The sequence below is a fragment of the Piliocolobus tephrosceles genome, chromosome X (genome assembly GCF_002776525.5).
Source record: "Piliocolobus tephrosceles isolate RC106 chromosome X, ASM277652v3, whole genome shotgun sequence".
NCBI classification, from domain to species: domain Eukaryota; kingdom Metazoa; phylum Chordata; class Mammalia; order Primates; family Cercopithecidae; genus Piliocolobus; species Piliocolobus tephrosceles.
The window spans coordinates 86,441,834-86,457,306 of NC_045455.1; the positions used below are offsets into that span (position 1 = coordinate 86,441,834).

General features: G+C 52.1%; 1 protein-coding gene across 2 annotated transcripts in view; it reads left to right on the plus strand.

Moving 5' to 3' along the window:
• SLC7A1 (solute carrier family 7 member 1) overlaps positions 1-14,794 on the plus strand; it is an 82,175-nt gene extending 67,381 nt beyond the window's left edge. The window contains exons 6-13 of one of the 2 annotated variants that reach the window (XM_023208752.1): positions 2,733-2,854; positions 3,790-4,012; positions 4,831-4,970; positions 7,930-8,032; positions 9,696-9,913; positions 10,173-10,339; positions 11,179-11,287; positions 12,844-13,096. In XM_023208752.1, coding sequence (XP_023064520.1) covers positions 2,733-2,854; positions 3,790-4,012; positions 4,831-4,970; positions 7,930-8,032; positions 9,696-9,913; positions 10,173-10,339; positions 11,179-11,287; positions 12,844-12,947 — 1,186 coding nt within the window. In that variant the 3' untranslated portion in view covers positions 12,948-13,096. Of the gene's footprint in view, positions 1-2,732; positions 2,855-3,789; positions 4,013-4,830; positions 4,971-7,929; positions 8,033-9,695; positions 9,914-10,172; positions 10,340-11,178; positions 11,288-12,843 lie in introns of both variants that reach the window. The other variant, XM_023208753.1, reaches the window with a different exon arrangement.
• The last annotated feature ends 679 nt before the right edge of the window (positions 14,795-15,473 follow it).

The window sequence follows — 15,473 nt, forward strand, 5'->3', positions numbered from 1 at the left end:
AGGGGAGGTGTAGGTCCTCCTGAGGTTTGGTGTAGGTCCTCCTGAGGTCGGGGGTAGGTCCTCCTGAGGTGAGGTGCAGTACGAGGAGCAGGTGTGGCGGGGTCACAGTCAGTGGGGCCAGTTTTCAGATGCTCAAGTGTGCCTTCACCCACGTTCTGTCACCTGGAGGGTTATCCAGTGTCTCCTGCAACTGTCCTGAGGAGCCGGGGAGGATGCCTTTTGTTTTGCCTCCTCCGTTTGCTCTCACCCATCCCCCTTGCTTCCTTCTCTCCGTGCTTTTATTATTGTGTGTGCTCTACCTGTCTGCGTGAGGAAGACACATTCCAGCCCCTCTTAGTCCTCTTCTGCGAGTTCACCTTTTTCTGGGATTTAATCCTGTATGTAGTTCCCTGCACTTTCCACTTGCCCTGAAATGGGAATTTCAGGACCTTTCTAGGTGCGTCTGCCTCATCGTGGCCTAAAGCTCATCTATCCGTGATAGCATTGATTTATATATTTTTTTAATTTTTAAAATTTATTTTAGAGACAGGATTTTGCTGTGTTGTGCAGGCTGGGGTGCAGTGGCACAGGCTGGGGTGCAGTGGCACAATCATGGATCAAGGCAGCCTCAAACTCCTGGGCTCAAGCAATCCTCCTGCCTCAGTTTCCCAAGTAGCTGGTACTCTAGTCACATGCCACCACACCCAGCTAATTAGAAAAAAAAAAATTGCACTAACCTGGTCTCACTATGTTGCCCAGGCTGGTCCCTAACTTATGGCCTCAGGTGATTCTCCCGCCTCAGCCTCCCAAAGTGGGCATGTATTTATTTTAATGCAAGGCCATGTTGCTAGCTCTGGATGTCATAGGAGCTGAGTGGGGATCTGGAGGCTTTTCACTGCCTCTCTGTCACCCTGGCCGCACAGGGGACCGAAGTGGGGCCCACAGAAGTCATTTTGACTCTTGAGTCCCCTCCTCTTTTGGCCTCCTCCTCCCCCTCTTGAGCCATTTGGTTGTCACCTGTTTTGTTTTCAGCATAGGCCACTGTATAACAGAAGCCGTTAGCCAGGGTGGGAGTGGGCAGCCGGCAGGGCCTGTGGCCTGAGAGGCGAGGGGGTTTGGATGAGGTGGGCACAGCGCTAGCCCTTTGCTGTTGCGTGGCCCTGCTGACTTGTCTGTCCTGGGCTGCTTGGGTTGCTAATTTTAGTCATACTCTAACACAAACTAAAATTTTGTTTGGCCACAGTTTTTCCTACATCCATCACTTGTACCTTTCTGGGGGTTTCCTCTCGTTACTGTTTATGGAACCACAGTAAACCCCACATGTACCTGAGCTTTCTCATGCATGTACTTGCAGTGTCTTCATGGCAGTTTATGTAACTGAGAGATGTGATGACCCTCTAGGAATTAGTAAGGCTTAATCCCTATTAGAAAGTTGGGTCCATCCTGTCTGTCTGTCTGTTTTATCAGCCAGTCAGTAAATCCCACTGAAAGCAAAGTTCACCAAATGGTCTGCCCAGCCAACCTGAGGAACATTAGTGTTTATAGGATTGGGAGCATCCTATACGGTTCCTCTCTTCATGCTGATGAGGTTTAGGGCAAGTTGTCCTGTGCAGCTGAGTGGCTGTCAGTATGGTTGAGTGGGGGTGACAGGTGGATGGTGAGCATCCTCTAGGGCTCCAGGCCAGCCAGTGGGACCCTGGCACAGGACAGAAAGCCTGCGGCCCTGTGACTGGTAAAGGTGCGGGAGTAGGGGGTGCCCCTCTTGAACCACAAGGAGTGCAGTTGCTTTTTGGGTGGCAGCAGAGGGCCGGATGCAGAAAGCTTAGGGTTACTTGGTGACCAGCAGGGGCTGTGTGCCTTCTGACCAGGCGATGGTGGCCAGGGAAGCCACCTGCACTGACTGCGTGGTGCACCCCCAGAACGCAGCATGTCGGGGAATCAGACAGGCCAGGGCTTTGTACATCGCAGAACGGGGGCTTGAAGGACCCCCGATGGGGCCCGGGGAGGGGCCATAGCGCCACACGGAACCTGGGCACCGTGTCTCAGAACAGGTGTCAGATTTATGGGACTGTTTTCTGAATGTTTCAGCAGCCTGCTTCTTCTGGACTCCTGGGTTTGTAAACTGTGCTTATTTTGCCTTTGCGTTCATCAGTGTAGCAAAGATGTGCTGAGACCCTCCCGTGGACCAGAGCCCAGCTGTGCCTGGGACCCACACACCTGGCAAAAGCTGCGCCATCCTGGACTCCACCTTGTGCTTACAGGCACTTAAGGAATGCCTTTGCTGACAGAGGCTTTTAGTTTAGCCTTAGCTTCTCTGGAATTATTCGTTTTGAGATTGAGTTACTAGTAAATATGGGACCCGGGGTAGGACTGGCTGGCAGCTCTGCATCCTTCCTCCGAGGGCCCTGGGGAGAATGGTGTGGGACCGGCCACGTGGCTGGTTTCTCCCCCATTTCCTGTTGAACCCCTGCCTCATAGTCCCCACATCTCCCTACCCTAGTCATTGTTTAGAAGATGCTTCTGGAAAGGGCAATACTCTGCAGCCTGTGAGTGTGGGCCATGAACAGCAGGGAGGCCTGTGCCCACAGAGTCAGCATGCCGTGGCTGGATTCGGCGTCTGCAGCCCAGGGCCTGGCAGCGGTAACGGGGAGGGCTGACTGCCAGGTTCCGCTCGTATCTGGAGATGAGCACAGCTGCTTACGCCAGACTGTGCAGCGAGTGACGTGACATTTGTTTGTGGCTCTTTTTTCTAGTGACACAAAAGAAGGGAAGCCCGGTGTTGGTGGATTCATGCCCTTCGGGTTCTCTGGTGTCCTGTCGGGGGCAGCGACGTGCTTCTATGCCTTCGTGGGCTTTGACTGCATCGCCACCACAGGTATGCCCGCCAGCCCCCTGCTGTCCCAGGTCCTCCTGCATCCCGGGCAGACAAGCCAATGCTGCCCACGGCTTGTCATTTCCCTCCTTGCTGGCACGGTCCGGTCGCCGCTTTTTCACACACGAGCGACGTGGAGATTTGTCCTTTCCTGCCAACCCCTCCCACCCGCAAACCATCAGCACATCCCCAAGTGTCAGCGCCTGAGGGAAGCTGCATCTTGAATGAGGCTCAGGTTCCGCTGTTAGAATGGGGTCATAGCTGCGTGGTGGTGACCTGACTTCTTTTTTTTTTGAGACGGAGTCTCGCTCTGTTGCCCGGGCTGGAGTACAGTGGCCGGACCTCAGCTCACTGCAAGCTCCGCCTCCCGGGTTTACGCCATTCTCCTGCCTCAGCCTCCCAAGTGGCTGGGACTACAGGCGCCCGCCACCTTGCCCAGCTAATTTTTTGTATTTTTAGTAGAGACAGGGTTTCACCGTGTTAGCCAGGATGGTCTCGATCTCCTGACCTCATGATCCGCCCGTCTCGGCCTCCCAAAGTGCTGGGATTACAGGCTTGAGCCACCGCGCCTGGCCCTGACTTCTTATCTGAGCATCTTCCGGGAGGAGTGAGGCCATTCACAACATTGTCATCCTGGTGGACTGAATAGGCCAGATTTTCTCTGCCAAAGGAAACAAGTCCCTTCCTTGGCTGCACCACCACATTCAGGCCGAGAACGCCGTTGCAGGGCCGTGGGCTGTCCGATGTGTCTTCCTGAGCACCACCCCTCCGCTCCCGGGAGCACAGGAGGCCCCAGTGCCCACAGGGCCAAGCGCTGCGGGGAGTTTTCTCGTAGTGTTGCGTGGATTCCCTGGCACTGAGAGGCCTTGGGTGTCATGTGGGCAGATGCGCTGCCTCTTGCTCGGTGCCCTCCTCTGCTAACCCCTTGGTGCTTCCAGGTGAAGAGGTGAAGAACCCACAGAAGGCCATCCCCGTGGGGATCGTGGCGTCCCTCCTGATCTGCTTCATCGCCTACTTCGGGGTGTCGGCCGCCCTCACACTCATGATGCCCTACTTCTGCCTGGACAATAACAGCCCCCTGCCCGATGCCTTTAAGCATGTGGGCTGGGAAGGCGCCAAGTACGCAGTGGCCGTGGGCTCCCTCTGCGCTCTTTCTGCCAGGTGAGAGGCCTTTCTGTGGTGGCTGCTCCTAGGGGTGGAACCACCAGCAGGGGTTAGGCTGTAGCAGACCAGGTACAGCCGTGTGAGACACACGTTGGCTGCCAGCATTCTTTACCCTTGAAATAGACCGAGCACCCAACCTAGCCTGGATCATGTGGCTTTTCCCTTGTCAGTATTCATCATCCCAAGAGTTGTGTTATTGAGATTTTCATCCTGAAGAACCTGAGGCTGGCTTTTCAGCATCATCTGCTTAGCAAGGGACTGGCTCTCTGTCCCTAAATCTGGCCACTGGAACAGGCCCCCTGTTTGAACACCGTATTTTGGCCCTCAGTTTGGCTGTCATGCAGAAGCTACTTTGAAGAAGGGAATAAATGCCTTTTAATGGGAAACGTTTTCACCAATGTACTTCCTCTTAGCCTGTATAAACAGAGCTATTTGGTAAATATTGATTTACCACGGGGGAATCTTCATGAATGCAGTGATGCTTGTATTTTCTGTTTGATTCAGCTAGAAATAATTGCAGGAATAAATACAGTTTTCCATCTGTAAAGACGGTACTGGGTCTCATGCTAGTGTATGTTAGAGAGATGTTCCCTACTCTTTACCTTAACCCTTACTCACAGTGTGTGCTCTTTCTGGGGTTGATTTATTAAATGCCAAGTCTTTTGGCCACAGGCTTCACCCTGTGGAGGAATGAATGGCAGCTCTTGGTGAGCTCAGACTCCCTCTCCTCTGTGGTAAACCGAGCATGGATGGATGTGGTGCCTTTATCCCTTATGAGCCAGGTTCACTCACGTGGTTTGCCTCTCCCCATCTAGTCTTCTAGGTTCCATGTTTCCCATGCCTCGGGTTATCTATGCCATGGCTGAGGATGGACTGCTATTTAAATTCTTGGCTAAGGTGAATGATAGGACCAAAACACCAATAATCGCCACACTAGCCTCTGGTGCCATTGCTGGTGAGTACTAGAACTCATTTCACATGTAAATATTTTAACAATGGAGTCATTACTCCCTAGGGAGGCATCTTGCCTGGTTCTGGTCTCTGAGTAATCTCAACTGGTCTTTTTAACTCCTGGTTTTTATACTTGGAGCCTGGTTCATTGAAAGTTGACTGACATTTTGACAAAAGGCAGAGGCCAGTTTGACAGAGGATGGGAGAGAATTTTCGAACAGTTTGCACTCTGGTTTTCATCTCATTGGGCAGAGCTTAGAACACACAGTATTCCTCCAAAACTCTTTTCCCCCCCATTTCTGGACATTTCCCTGAGTAGTCAAGGGTAGGCTGACACCTTCCTGCATGACACAGGCCAAGGGAGACCTTGCCAGCACTTGGAAATTCGGCATCCATTTCTGAATTCTCTGGAAAATAAGTGTCCCTTATTATCAGTGTTTTATGAAATGTGCTGCCTCTTCCCCAGAGAGTATCAAGGGTGCTGCTGATGAAGCCACTTGCTGCTAAGTTTATATGTAACAGCAGACCCAGTGGAGCTTCATCTTGTCAGATGAGCATCATCGCTGAGAGGATCATTTTGATGGATGACTAATCTGAGCCATGTGGGTGTTCCAGGGCCGTAGATGATGGAAAGGAGAACCCAAAAGGAAGCTCACGTGCACACTGTACCTGTGGTTTTATGTCTCCTTTCGCGGTTGCATTTCATAGCCCCGAAAGGCAGACGCCAGCCCACTGTACAGATGTAGAAGTGGAGGCCCAGGGAGGTGAAGTGAGGATATGCACCCAGGACGGTGGAGCGGCCTTGTGGTTCCAGGATTGTTTTTTATGCCAAAGTAGCCAAGCTCCTTCCAGGGTCTGAGCAGAGCAGTGGGTCTTTTTGGCAAATTGGGGCATGTGATATCAGTCACAATTTCTAACACAGCAATTTGTCAAATAGCCATTGGTAAGGCCCTTGACCTTCTTAAATGAATGAATTATTCACTAAGTTTTATTAGCATTTATGCCTTTAGCAAACTGTGCTTGGTTTTTTGGATTAATATTATGTAATAAAACAAACCTATTTTTAAATTATGACACTTTTTTTTTTTTTATGTGATTCTATGTTCTTGAGAGTGAGTGACCCCAGTGGTCAGACTGAGAAGCACTATACATCAGAATGTGACCAGTATATTTACAGGATTAAGGATTTGGAAATAGTCAGTCATTGTTTTCTCAGGCTTTACCCGGAATTTGATCATGTTAAAGACTAGCCTTAATTTCCTTCCCCTGCTGATAGAGGGAGATCAAATCATGCTCTTTGAAGTGACTGTAAAGTACGCGCCATTCACAAAATCCAGGATTTACCCTTTTCATTTGGTGGGAGTGGTAAATAAGTATTTGATTTTCTAAAATCACCTCCCATGGAAGAAATTAGTCTCGAGTTTCCCATGAGTAGGAACAGCGGTGTCTATGACATGCACAGTTGGGTGCTGTTCTGATTATCCAAAAGGCCCTCCCTCATTGCTCTTTAATTTTATGTTTTATTCTCCATTTAAATTTGTTTTGGTTGCAGTGATCTAGAGGGGCTTGAGAGATATTTGTGGAAAAATAATGGTTTTGTGTTGATATTTTAGCTTGTGTTGATTGCATGTGTTTTGAAAATATCCCAAAGCAGATCTAGCCAAGTTGTTTTTAATGAGTACTTGACATACACACCCACATGAGTAGACATGCATCCTCTCCCAAAACTCACAAAAGATGTTCAAATAAGGGTGCAGGTTTTAATTCATTTTAAAGGCAAGGGACACGGTGAAGGGGCTGATACTATGTTGTTTGAGAACAGCTCTTAAGACTTCTTACATGTGAGTGACTTCACATGTGAAGAACTCTGCCTTCCTGCTCGCCTGCCTGGGTTAGAGCCCCGTGTGAGTCCCCCCAGAGCACCAGACCTGCCCTTCTTGATCACCCAGCACTGTTGCCCACTGATGCCTGTGTCTTGGTGGGGTACACTCGGAAGGCTGGGGACTGTGGTCTGCCCTGTTCAATAGTGAGTACCTAGAACCCAGTGACGGGCACATTCTCACCAGAGCTGGATGGATGGAAGATGGGTAGATGGAGAGACGCTGAATGGATGGATGGGTGGATCGGATGGATGGATGGATGAGATGGATGGATGGATGGATGAGATGGATGAATGGATGGATGGGTGGATGGGTGGATCGGATGGGTGGATGGGTGGATTGGATGGGTGGATTGGATGGATGAATGGATGGATGAATAGATGGATGAGATGGATGAATGGATGGATGGGTGGATCGGATGGATGGATGGGTGGATCGGATGGATGGATGGATGGATGGATAGATGGATGAGATGGATGGATGGATAGATGGATGAATGGATGGATGGGTGGATGGGTGGATCGGATGGATGAATGGATGGATGGATGAGATGGATGAATGGATGGATGGGTGGATCGGATGGATGAATGGATGGATGGATAGATTGATGGATGGTGAGTGGATGAATGAAAGATGGGTGGATAGATGGACTGATGGAGAATGGATGGAGCAATGGGATGGATGCACATGAGGCTGTGAATCAGCATGGTCTAGAGGAAGACACACAGGACTCAGCGTCATAAGAACCTAGTTCACATCCTTGTGCCTATGCCTATGAGCTGTGTGAACTTAGGTAGGTCTCCTAACCTGTGTGAATGTTAACATCTGTAATACAAGGATGGCTTACAAAGTTGCCATTAAAATCACCAGAGCGAAGGTATTCTCTATACAAATGTTAATGATTATTACTGTCTATTGAGGACTGTGTCTGTGATTTAATCTATGTCTTTCTATGGGAAGGCCAGGAAGAGGGTGGGAGAAAAAGCAGCCCCCTTCACTGCCCTGGATGGTAGGTGGTGGTGGTCCTGGTTGTCCATGCATGCAGACGGCCGTCCACAGATCCTGGTGTCTGTCTCTTCCCAGCTGTGATGGCCTTCCTCTTTGACCTGAAGGATTTGGTGGACCTCATGTCCATTGGCACTCTCCTGGCTTACTCGTTGGTGGCTGCCTGTGTGTTGGTCTTACGGTATGTATGGCTTTTTGGGGTTTCATGACAGAAATGCAGATGCACCTGGTAGCCTTTTCACAGTTCCGCTATGGTTTATGTGATGAATGAAACTTTTAGGTTGGTGATGGCTCCAATGGGACCTGCCAAGGAGAGGGGAGGACCTGGGTTGAGAGCCCAGTTAGGAGGACGTCCTTGGCAAGAGTTGGGTGGCCCCTCACCCCCCTCTATCATGTGCCCTCATTTTTATGGCTAGATGTTGGGTGGATGGAAATAGATTCTCGGTCCAAGTATTAGGCCAGGATCCTGGGATCAGAATTTTTGAAGACTGATTGCCACTTGGTTCAGATTCTTGGGACAGAGAGGATTGAGGGCTGCCCTGGTAGGAGTTAGGGAAACCCAAGGCCTGTGAAACCCAGGTCAGCATAATGCTTCTGCAGCTTCCTTGCACTGTGGCTGGAGGAATGAATCCCATTACGTGGCATGGGGTGCCCTAGGTTGATGTTCAGGGACACTGTGGAGTCGGCTGGTTGTAGCCTGGTTGGGGCCAGGCAAGCCTCTCGCAGTCGCAGTAAAGCTGCTCTGGGCCTGGGCTTGGTGCCTCGGTGTTCTCACCTGCCCCAGTGCCCACTCCCCAAAGCGCATCCCTGGGCAGCTTCCATCCTGAGAACCTGTGCTCATGGAGACACTCAGCAATGGTGTGCCCTCATAGAGCCTCCTCATTTCTTTTCAGGGATTCCCACCTGCCAGGCCATTGATTGCATCTCCAAGGTGCTTAGCAGCCGATGCACATACAGCCCAGGCTGAAACTTAGCAGAAGCTCTGTAGAATCAGCTAAGACTATTGGGGACGCTTTATTCTTCCCCGGGGGGACCCAACGCTAGAAGATTCTCTGAGGTCCCCCACTTTTTGAATTGACCGAGTGGTGCTGCACAGGCGAATCCGTACAAAAATGGTTAATATCTTTATACTCCCTCTTAGAATTGATCATATGCAAAATAATTCATACGGCACTCTGTTTTTCAAAGCTGGTGGAAAAGATTTGCACTCTGTTCATTTTGGGTGGGAAGATAAGACACCTCATTCAGAACGGATGCTCCACTAGCAGGTAGCTCATGTCTTGGCAATCATGCTGCAGGCTCGGCCCTCCGACCAGCCACACAGAACTATTTACTCTGAGGTACTTGGAGTTTTAAAATACATTGATCCAATTAAGGCACGCAAACAGAATTTCTCACATCCATCAGCCTGCAGCCACATTTCTCTGGCCCTCTGTGCCAAATAGGATCCTGGCGTTACTGCTTTCTATTTCTCTCCTTCCCTTTTGCTCCCTACAGCAGTAATTTTGTGGGAAGTGGCCTAGTATCTTTAGCGTCTGAGGGCCACTGCCACTTCTCAGAGCAAGAGAGATCCTCTCAGGGTATTCCTCTGGGCTGCTCATGGTGGGGTCCTGTCACCCCGAAGCAGAGACCATGGGCGATGTTCCCCAGAAGCAACAGTGGGAGGTGGTGTTCCCGGTCTCTCCTCGTCTGTCTACAATGCAGCATCTGACTATATCCTTCCCATTTTATACCTTGTGTCCCGGGCAGCTAACTTTGGAGGCTTATTGAGAACTTGAGTTGGTGCATGTCCTTTTGCTTGAAGCGGATGATGGTAGTCAGTCACACAATACCTTTCTTTCCAGGTATCAGCCAGAGCAACCTAACCTGGTATACCAGATGGCCAGTACTTCTGACGAGTTAGATCAAGCAGACCAAAATGAGTTGGCAAGCAGCAATGATTCCCAGCTGGGCTTTTTGCCAGAGGCAGAGATGTTCTCTTTGAAAACCATACTCTCGCCCAAAAACACGGAGCCTTCCAAAATCTCTGGGCTAATTGTGAACATTTCAACCAGCCTCATAGGTAAGAGCTAGCCCTTCCCTGGGGCCTTGCTTGTTGGCACTGCATGGTTTCTAGGCAGTGGAGCTGGAGTTGGGGGAAGGTGCCAGAGAGGATGAGCATCTGTCTCGCTCCTGGACATAGCTGCTCTGTGCTAACTGAAGTTGATGCCTTCAGAAAGGGAGCCTCTGTCGCCACAAGTTTAGGGGAGAGCAGCGGATGCCGGTGGGAAATTGAGAAATGGTTGAGTTGCAGCTCGCTCTGTCTTTTCCTTCCCCCTTAGCTGTTCTCATCATCACCTTCTGCATTGTGACGGTGCTTGGAAGGGAGGCTCTCACCAAAGGGGCGCTGTGGGCAGTCTTTATGCTCGCAGGCTCTGCCCTCCTCTGTGCCATGGTCACGGGTGTCATCTGGAGGCAGCCCGAGAGCAAGACCAAGCTCTCATTTAAGGTGAGCGGCTCGGCCTAGGGAAGGAACCCTAGCGCACACCTCCTGCTGCCGGGCCAGCCTTGTGTGGGCTCAGCCGGGCCTGGGTGCTCCTGAGGAAGGCTTTTGTCAGCCAGCTCCAGGTAACAGGGGGCAGGGGCACTGAAGGCACAGAGAGGACCAGATCCTGGAAGGAGGCGGCAGCCCTCCTCCCCTGGACGTTTCCTTGAGTAGTCAAGGGCAGGCTGACACCTTCCTGCATGACACAGGCCAAGGGAGACCTCGCAGGTACCTGGAGATTCGGCATCCATTTCTGAATTGTCTGGAAAACAAGCGTTCCTTATGATCAGTGTTTTATGAAATGTGCCGCCTCCTCCCCAGAGAGTATCAAGGGTGCTGCTGCCGAAGCCACTTGCCCCTAAGCTTATATATAACAGCAGACCCGGTGGAGCGGTCCTCCGGGTGGTGGGACGCTTCTCATAAATGTCTGCTCAGGTGGATCGCATGAGTTTTCCAAGCCTTAGAGATGGGCAAGGCTTCTGCATTTTTAGATTCCAGAAATAATAAAAAAGGTTGTTGACCTGAGGGGTAAAGTGGAGGTCTGTCTTCTAGTCCTTTCTTTAGCAGGAGAATTGCAACAGAGAAAAATTAGAACCAAATCCCCACCTACTAAGATTTACCCGTGGGTGTGTTTGTGTGTGTGTTGGGGGGTGGGGGTGGGCGTGGGCACTCCCTCTCTCTTCCCCACACTCGCCCGACAGTCCCTGTCACTCTCAGGTGTGGTGCCTTTTGCTAGACAGTTCTACTGAACTGTTGGAACCGGCGCCACTGCCGTGGACTGACACTGCCTCCTGTCTCTGCAGGTTCCCTTCCTGCCAGTGCTCCCCGTCCTGAGCATCTTCGTGAACGTCTATCTCATGATGCAGCTGGACCAGGGCACCTGGGTCCGGTTTGCCGTGTGGATGCTGATAGGTATGTGATGCTGCCGCCAGCATCTCTCGGGAGCCTCCCTTGTTTCAGATTTCATAACAGAATGACGCACATGCAGTCAGCAGCTTTCTCGAAGATGATGCTGAATCCCTGGTAGGCTGAGTCCTCTCCTCCCTGTTAGATACTTTTTGTTTTCATTGCCTCTTGCCCAAACTATTTATTCCATTGGGCAAGACCTTGATATTAACAGGAACAAAGGGATGAGTCTGCTGCAGATAAGGTACCAGTAATTTTCACCCCGGACAGGAAAGTCTGGTGTGTGCCTCCCAGCCCCCTGGCCTGCCCAGCACCAGATTGGCATGGGCACTAGGCCCAGGCAGGGGTGGGTGTCATGGGCTCTCTGTGATGGCATCGTCTCTGTAGAAGGAGAGTGCTTTGGAGCCTATGGGACATGCCACTAGGATAGGGGGCTCCCGCATGAGATAGGTCACCAGGGGTGGGTGCAGCCTGTAGGGCCAGCTGAGTCCCACCCTCTGGACGTCTGGCCCCAGGGGCTGGAGGGGAGGGGCTCATTTCCTTCCTTCAGCATCTGAGTCATAGTGCTGATAGCCAGGAGAGCGGCCCTGGCCGCTGCCCCTCAGGACCACATCCCTACAGCCTCGCAGCCCCGAGATTGCATGCTGGGGCAGAGGGCTGCTGCCTTAGCTCCCAGGGCCCTCGCGGGGTGCTCTTCCTCCAGGAAGTACTTTGCGGCCTGTTGTCTGCTGGCACCAGGGTGCGTCCTCATTCTCTGCAAAGTCCAGCCCATATCTAGTTAGACAGACGTCTCCTAGAGCCTTTCTGAGAGAAAACTGCTCACAGCCCGCTGGCCAGTTCCTCAAGGCCTGGTGAAGGCAGAGGGTGCCTCCTCCCAGCATCCCTGTCGAAGTCCCTGGGTTTGGGAGCCTGAGCTCCTTTGCTGGGCTCTGGGTGGCTGAGTCCTTGCTTTCAGGCCTCTTTCCTGTGTCAGCCACACAAGGTGGCCCCAATTACCTGGGGCCATCTGGCCACATTCCCTGGGCAGGTGGTTAGAAGCATAGGTCCTGGACCCACCCCGGGGTCCTGGGCACAGGAACAGACTGTGGACTCCTGTGTGAAGTCCGTTCCCGGGGCTTGGTGTCTCCTGTAGTCTGATGGTCAGTTACGTGGAGGAAACGGGCAGTGGGACTGTCCAGGCTGAGAGCCTGGAGACCTCCAGCGCCTGCGGGAAACCCCATCTCCATAGTGCACATTCCCGATACTCTCGTGGCCTCAGGGGGTTAAGCTGAAGGACCCGACGGCTTCTGCTGGCCCTGGCCCAGCTGCTCTGTCTGCTCAGGAAATGCTGCAGCATGAGGCCGTCCACAGGAATGTTGGGCTTTGCCAGATGTCGCAGTGGCCTTCGTGTGGCAGCTGCTCCAGATGTGGAAAGGTCACAAGGGCTGCTGGCTGCGAGCTCATGCCAGGCGGGGGCAGGCTGCCTGAGAGGGTTTGCTGTGGGGCTGCCCTGGGCTCCCAGCCCTGCCTGCGGTGGTGCAACCGGCGTTCTGTTCATGCCCGTCTCTGCTGTCGGCCTGCAGGCTTCATCATCTACTTTGGCTACGGCCTGTGGCACAGCGAGGAGGCGTCCCTGGATGCTGACCAAGCAAGGACTCCCGATGGCAACTTGGACCAGTGCAAGTGACGCACAGCCCCGCCCCCCGGAAGTGGCAGCAGCTCCGAGGGACGCCCCCAGAGGACCGGGAGGCACCCCACCCTCCCCACCAGTGCAACAGAAACCACCTGCATCCACACCCTCACTGCAGCTGAAGGTGCAGTTACTTGAACTGCAGCCCCAGCCCACCCTCGGCTCTGCAGCCGGCTCTCCAGGTCCTGGTCACCTCCAGACAGCTGCTTGGCTGGGGCCACTAGGCTGCAGCTGGCCACTGTGTCTCCTCACTTCTCTGAACAAAGCAGTTCCTCCCCTATCAGCTCAGCCCGGATCTGCCACAGCCTCAGGCGGAACGGAGGTCACCTTCTCTCCTTATCTTGGGAACCAGGCCTTCCTCCCCAGGGACTGTTCTGGACTTGAAATTGTGCATACTCCAAACTTCCGCAGCCATCTTCCCGCTCAGCCCCAGACACCCAGCAATCAAGCCAGATGAGTACCACAAAACAGTGTGTCCCCAGCAGCTCCCCACCCTCAGAGCCAAACGACAGCAGCGCGCTTAAAAAGGAAAATCAGGCCTGTTGTCCTCCCGTTGTGTTCAGATGGATCATTAGGGCTGGAGCTCGCCTGCCCCTCAGCTTCTCGGGGCTTTGCTCTGACACCGTGACTGGCTGGTCAGCGGGGCTGAGGGCAGCTGGTTCCTCTCAAATGAGGAAGAAGGGATCGCTCCCATTAGGGTCTACTCTGCTTACGCATGTGTGCGCACGCGTGTAAACCAGGGGCCTTCCTCAGCTCATGGCCTCCAGGCCTGGGCCAGTTCTTGCTGCTCTTGCCGTCTTCTCTGACGGGCTGTGTCCTGAGTAACTGGAACATGAGACTGTATCTGCAGGACTGGCTTCATGACGGCCGAGTTAGAAGTGTGTTTCCTGTAAGTCGCCACTGTTCACTCAGTCTTGCGGCTCTTGTAAAGTTCTCAAGGCTGGTGGCAGCTCCGTCCGGGTTTAGGACATGTCGGGGTCATGCGTTTCTGGCCCTGACATGAGCTGTCTGGCCTCTCTGGGACATGATGAAATTGAAATCAATCCGCAGTCCATGAAATTGTGACTCACTCCCCCAGATGAAGTTAGGGCGTAACATTAACGTGGAAATGGCCACGTCATCACCCCTGTGGCTGGTGTATTGCTGAGATGTGTGGTTCGTAGGGGAGATGATTTCCAGGCATATTGCTGTCCCTTTTGTGTATCTGTCATCCAGATGCGTCGTACCCCATGCCTCCAGGAGTGGGACAGACCCGAGCATCCTCCCTGTCCCCATAGCTACAATGCACTCCGCCCCGGCCTGTCTTGCCCAGGTCGGGGCCTGCGGCCAACACCATTTCACGCACACTCCTTGTAGAGGGAAGCCAGAGGAAACCTGAACGTGGGTGGAGCGTTCCATTGAGAGTCTGCTTCAGGAGAGGAGACAGAAGGTCCATGCTGATGGGGGAGGGAACGGGAGGTAGGCATTTTGGACACCAGGGGAAATAGAAATGTTGCTTTCAAAACTTAGTTTTCTTTCCATTTCTTCCTCGTCTGGCCTTTGACACAAATCTGGTAGAAGCCTGATAAATTGAGGGCACTTGTGCCCTCCCTGTGCCCCCAGAAGATTCTCGGAGAGAAGTGCAAGAATTTGTGAACACGCCAGTGGAGGGCAGGTGGGCAGCCATGGGCTGGGCCTCCGTATCAGGCCTGCTCACCTTGCTGGGAGCTTTATTCTGATGTCATTTTGAATGTTCCAGAGGGAGCATCAAAAGAGCCCAGAGTTCCGATTTCCAAAGAGAGGTATTGACATTTATATAGATTGGTGCTGTAACATATTTTGATAAATACTAACTTATTTTGTTGAGGTTTTGGTTGTCTCTTGTCTTACGACCTGGTAGTTATTTGCTTGATTTTTTTTTTCCCGTTATTTTCTACATAAGCAAAGAGAACTCGAGGGATAGACAGTCTCCCTCCCAGAAAAGTGAAGTGGTCGGAGAGAATGTTTCTTTTTTTTTTTTTTTTTTTTCTTTCTTTTTCTCTGGTTTTTCTTTCTGGCTGAAGTTTCTGTGAAGACAGCACCCAATAGACTATTTAGAGGTGACATTTGACATTTCAGCGGGCGCCATGAATCATTCTGTAGATGGAGGTGGTGTGTCTCCCCTGCTCCGAGTCTCACCGTGAGGGCTCGCTGACAGCTGGGCGTCTGTGGCCTTCCTCACGCAGAGGCCTTAAAGCTCGATGCGGAAGCTCGCCTAGGCTCGGCAGGGATGGGCCCCCCGCGCCCCCTCCTTAGAGGACGGGCTTCCTGGTTAGGAAAGGACACGTGGAGGTGCCTTGCATCACAGTCCACTGGTCACCGTGCTTTTATGAGTAGTTTTTTGTGCAGTTGCCAGGGGTTTTCTCTGCTGTGTGCGAGGGGAGTAATTTAAGCAATGGTGTCTGCAGTAAGCCTCACAATTTTAATAGACTTTTTTCTTATCACATCCCTCATTTCTTTCCCTGAAATAAAAATACAAGTGAAAATATTGATAGTTTCACATCT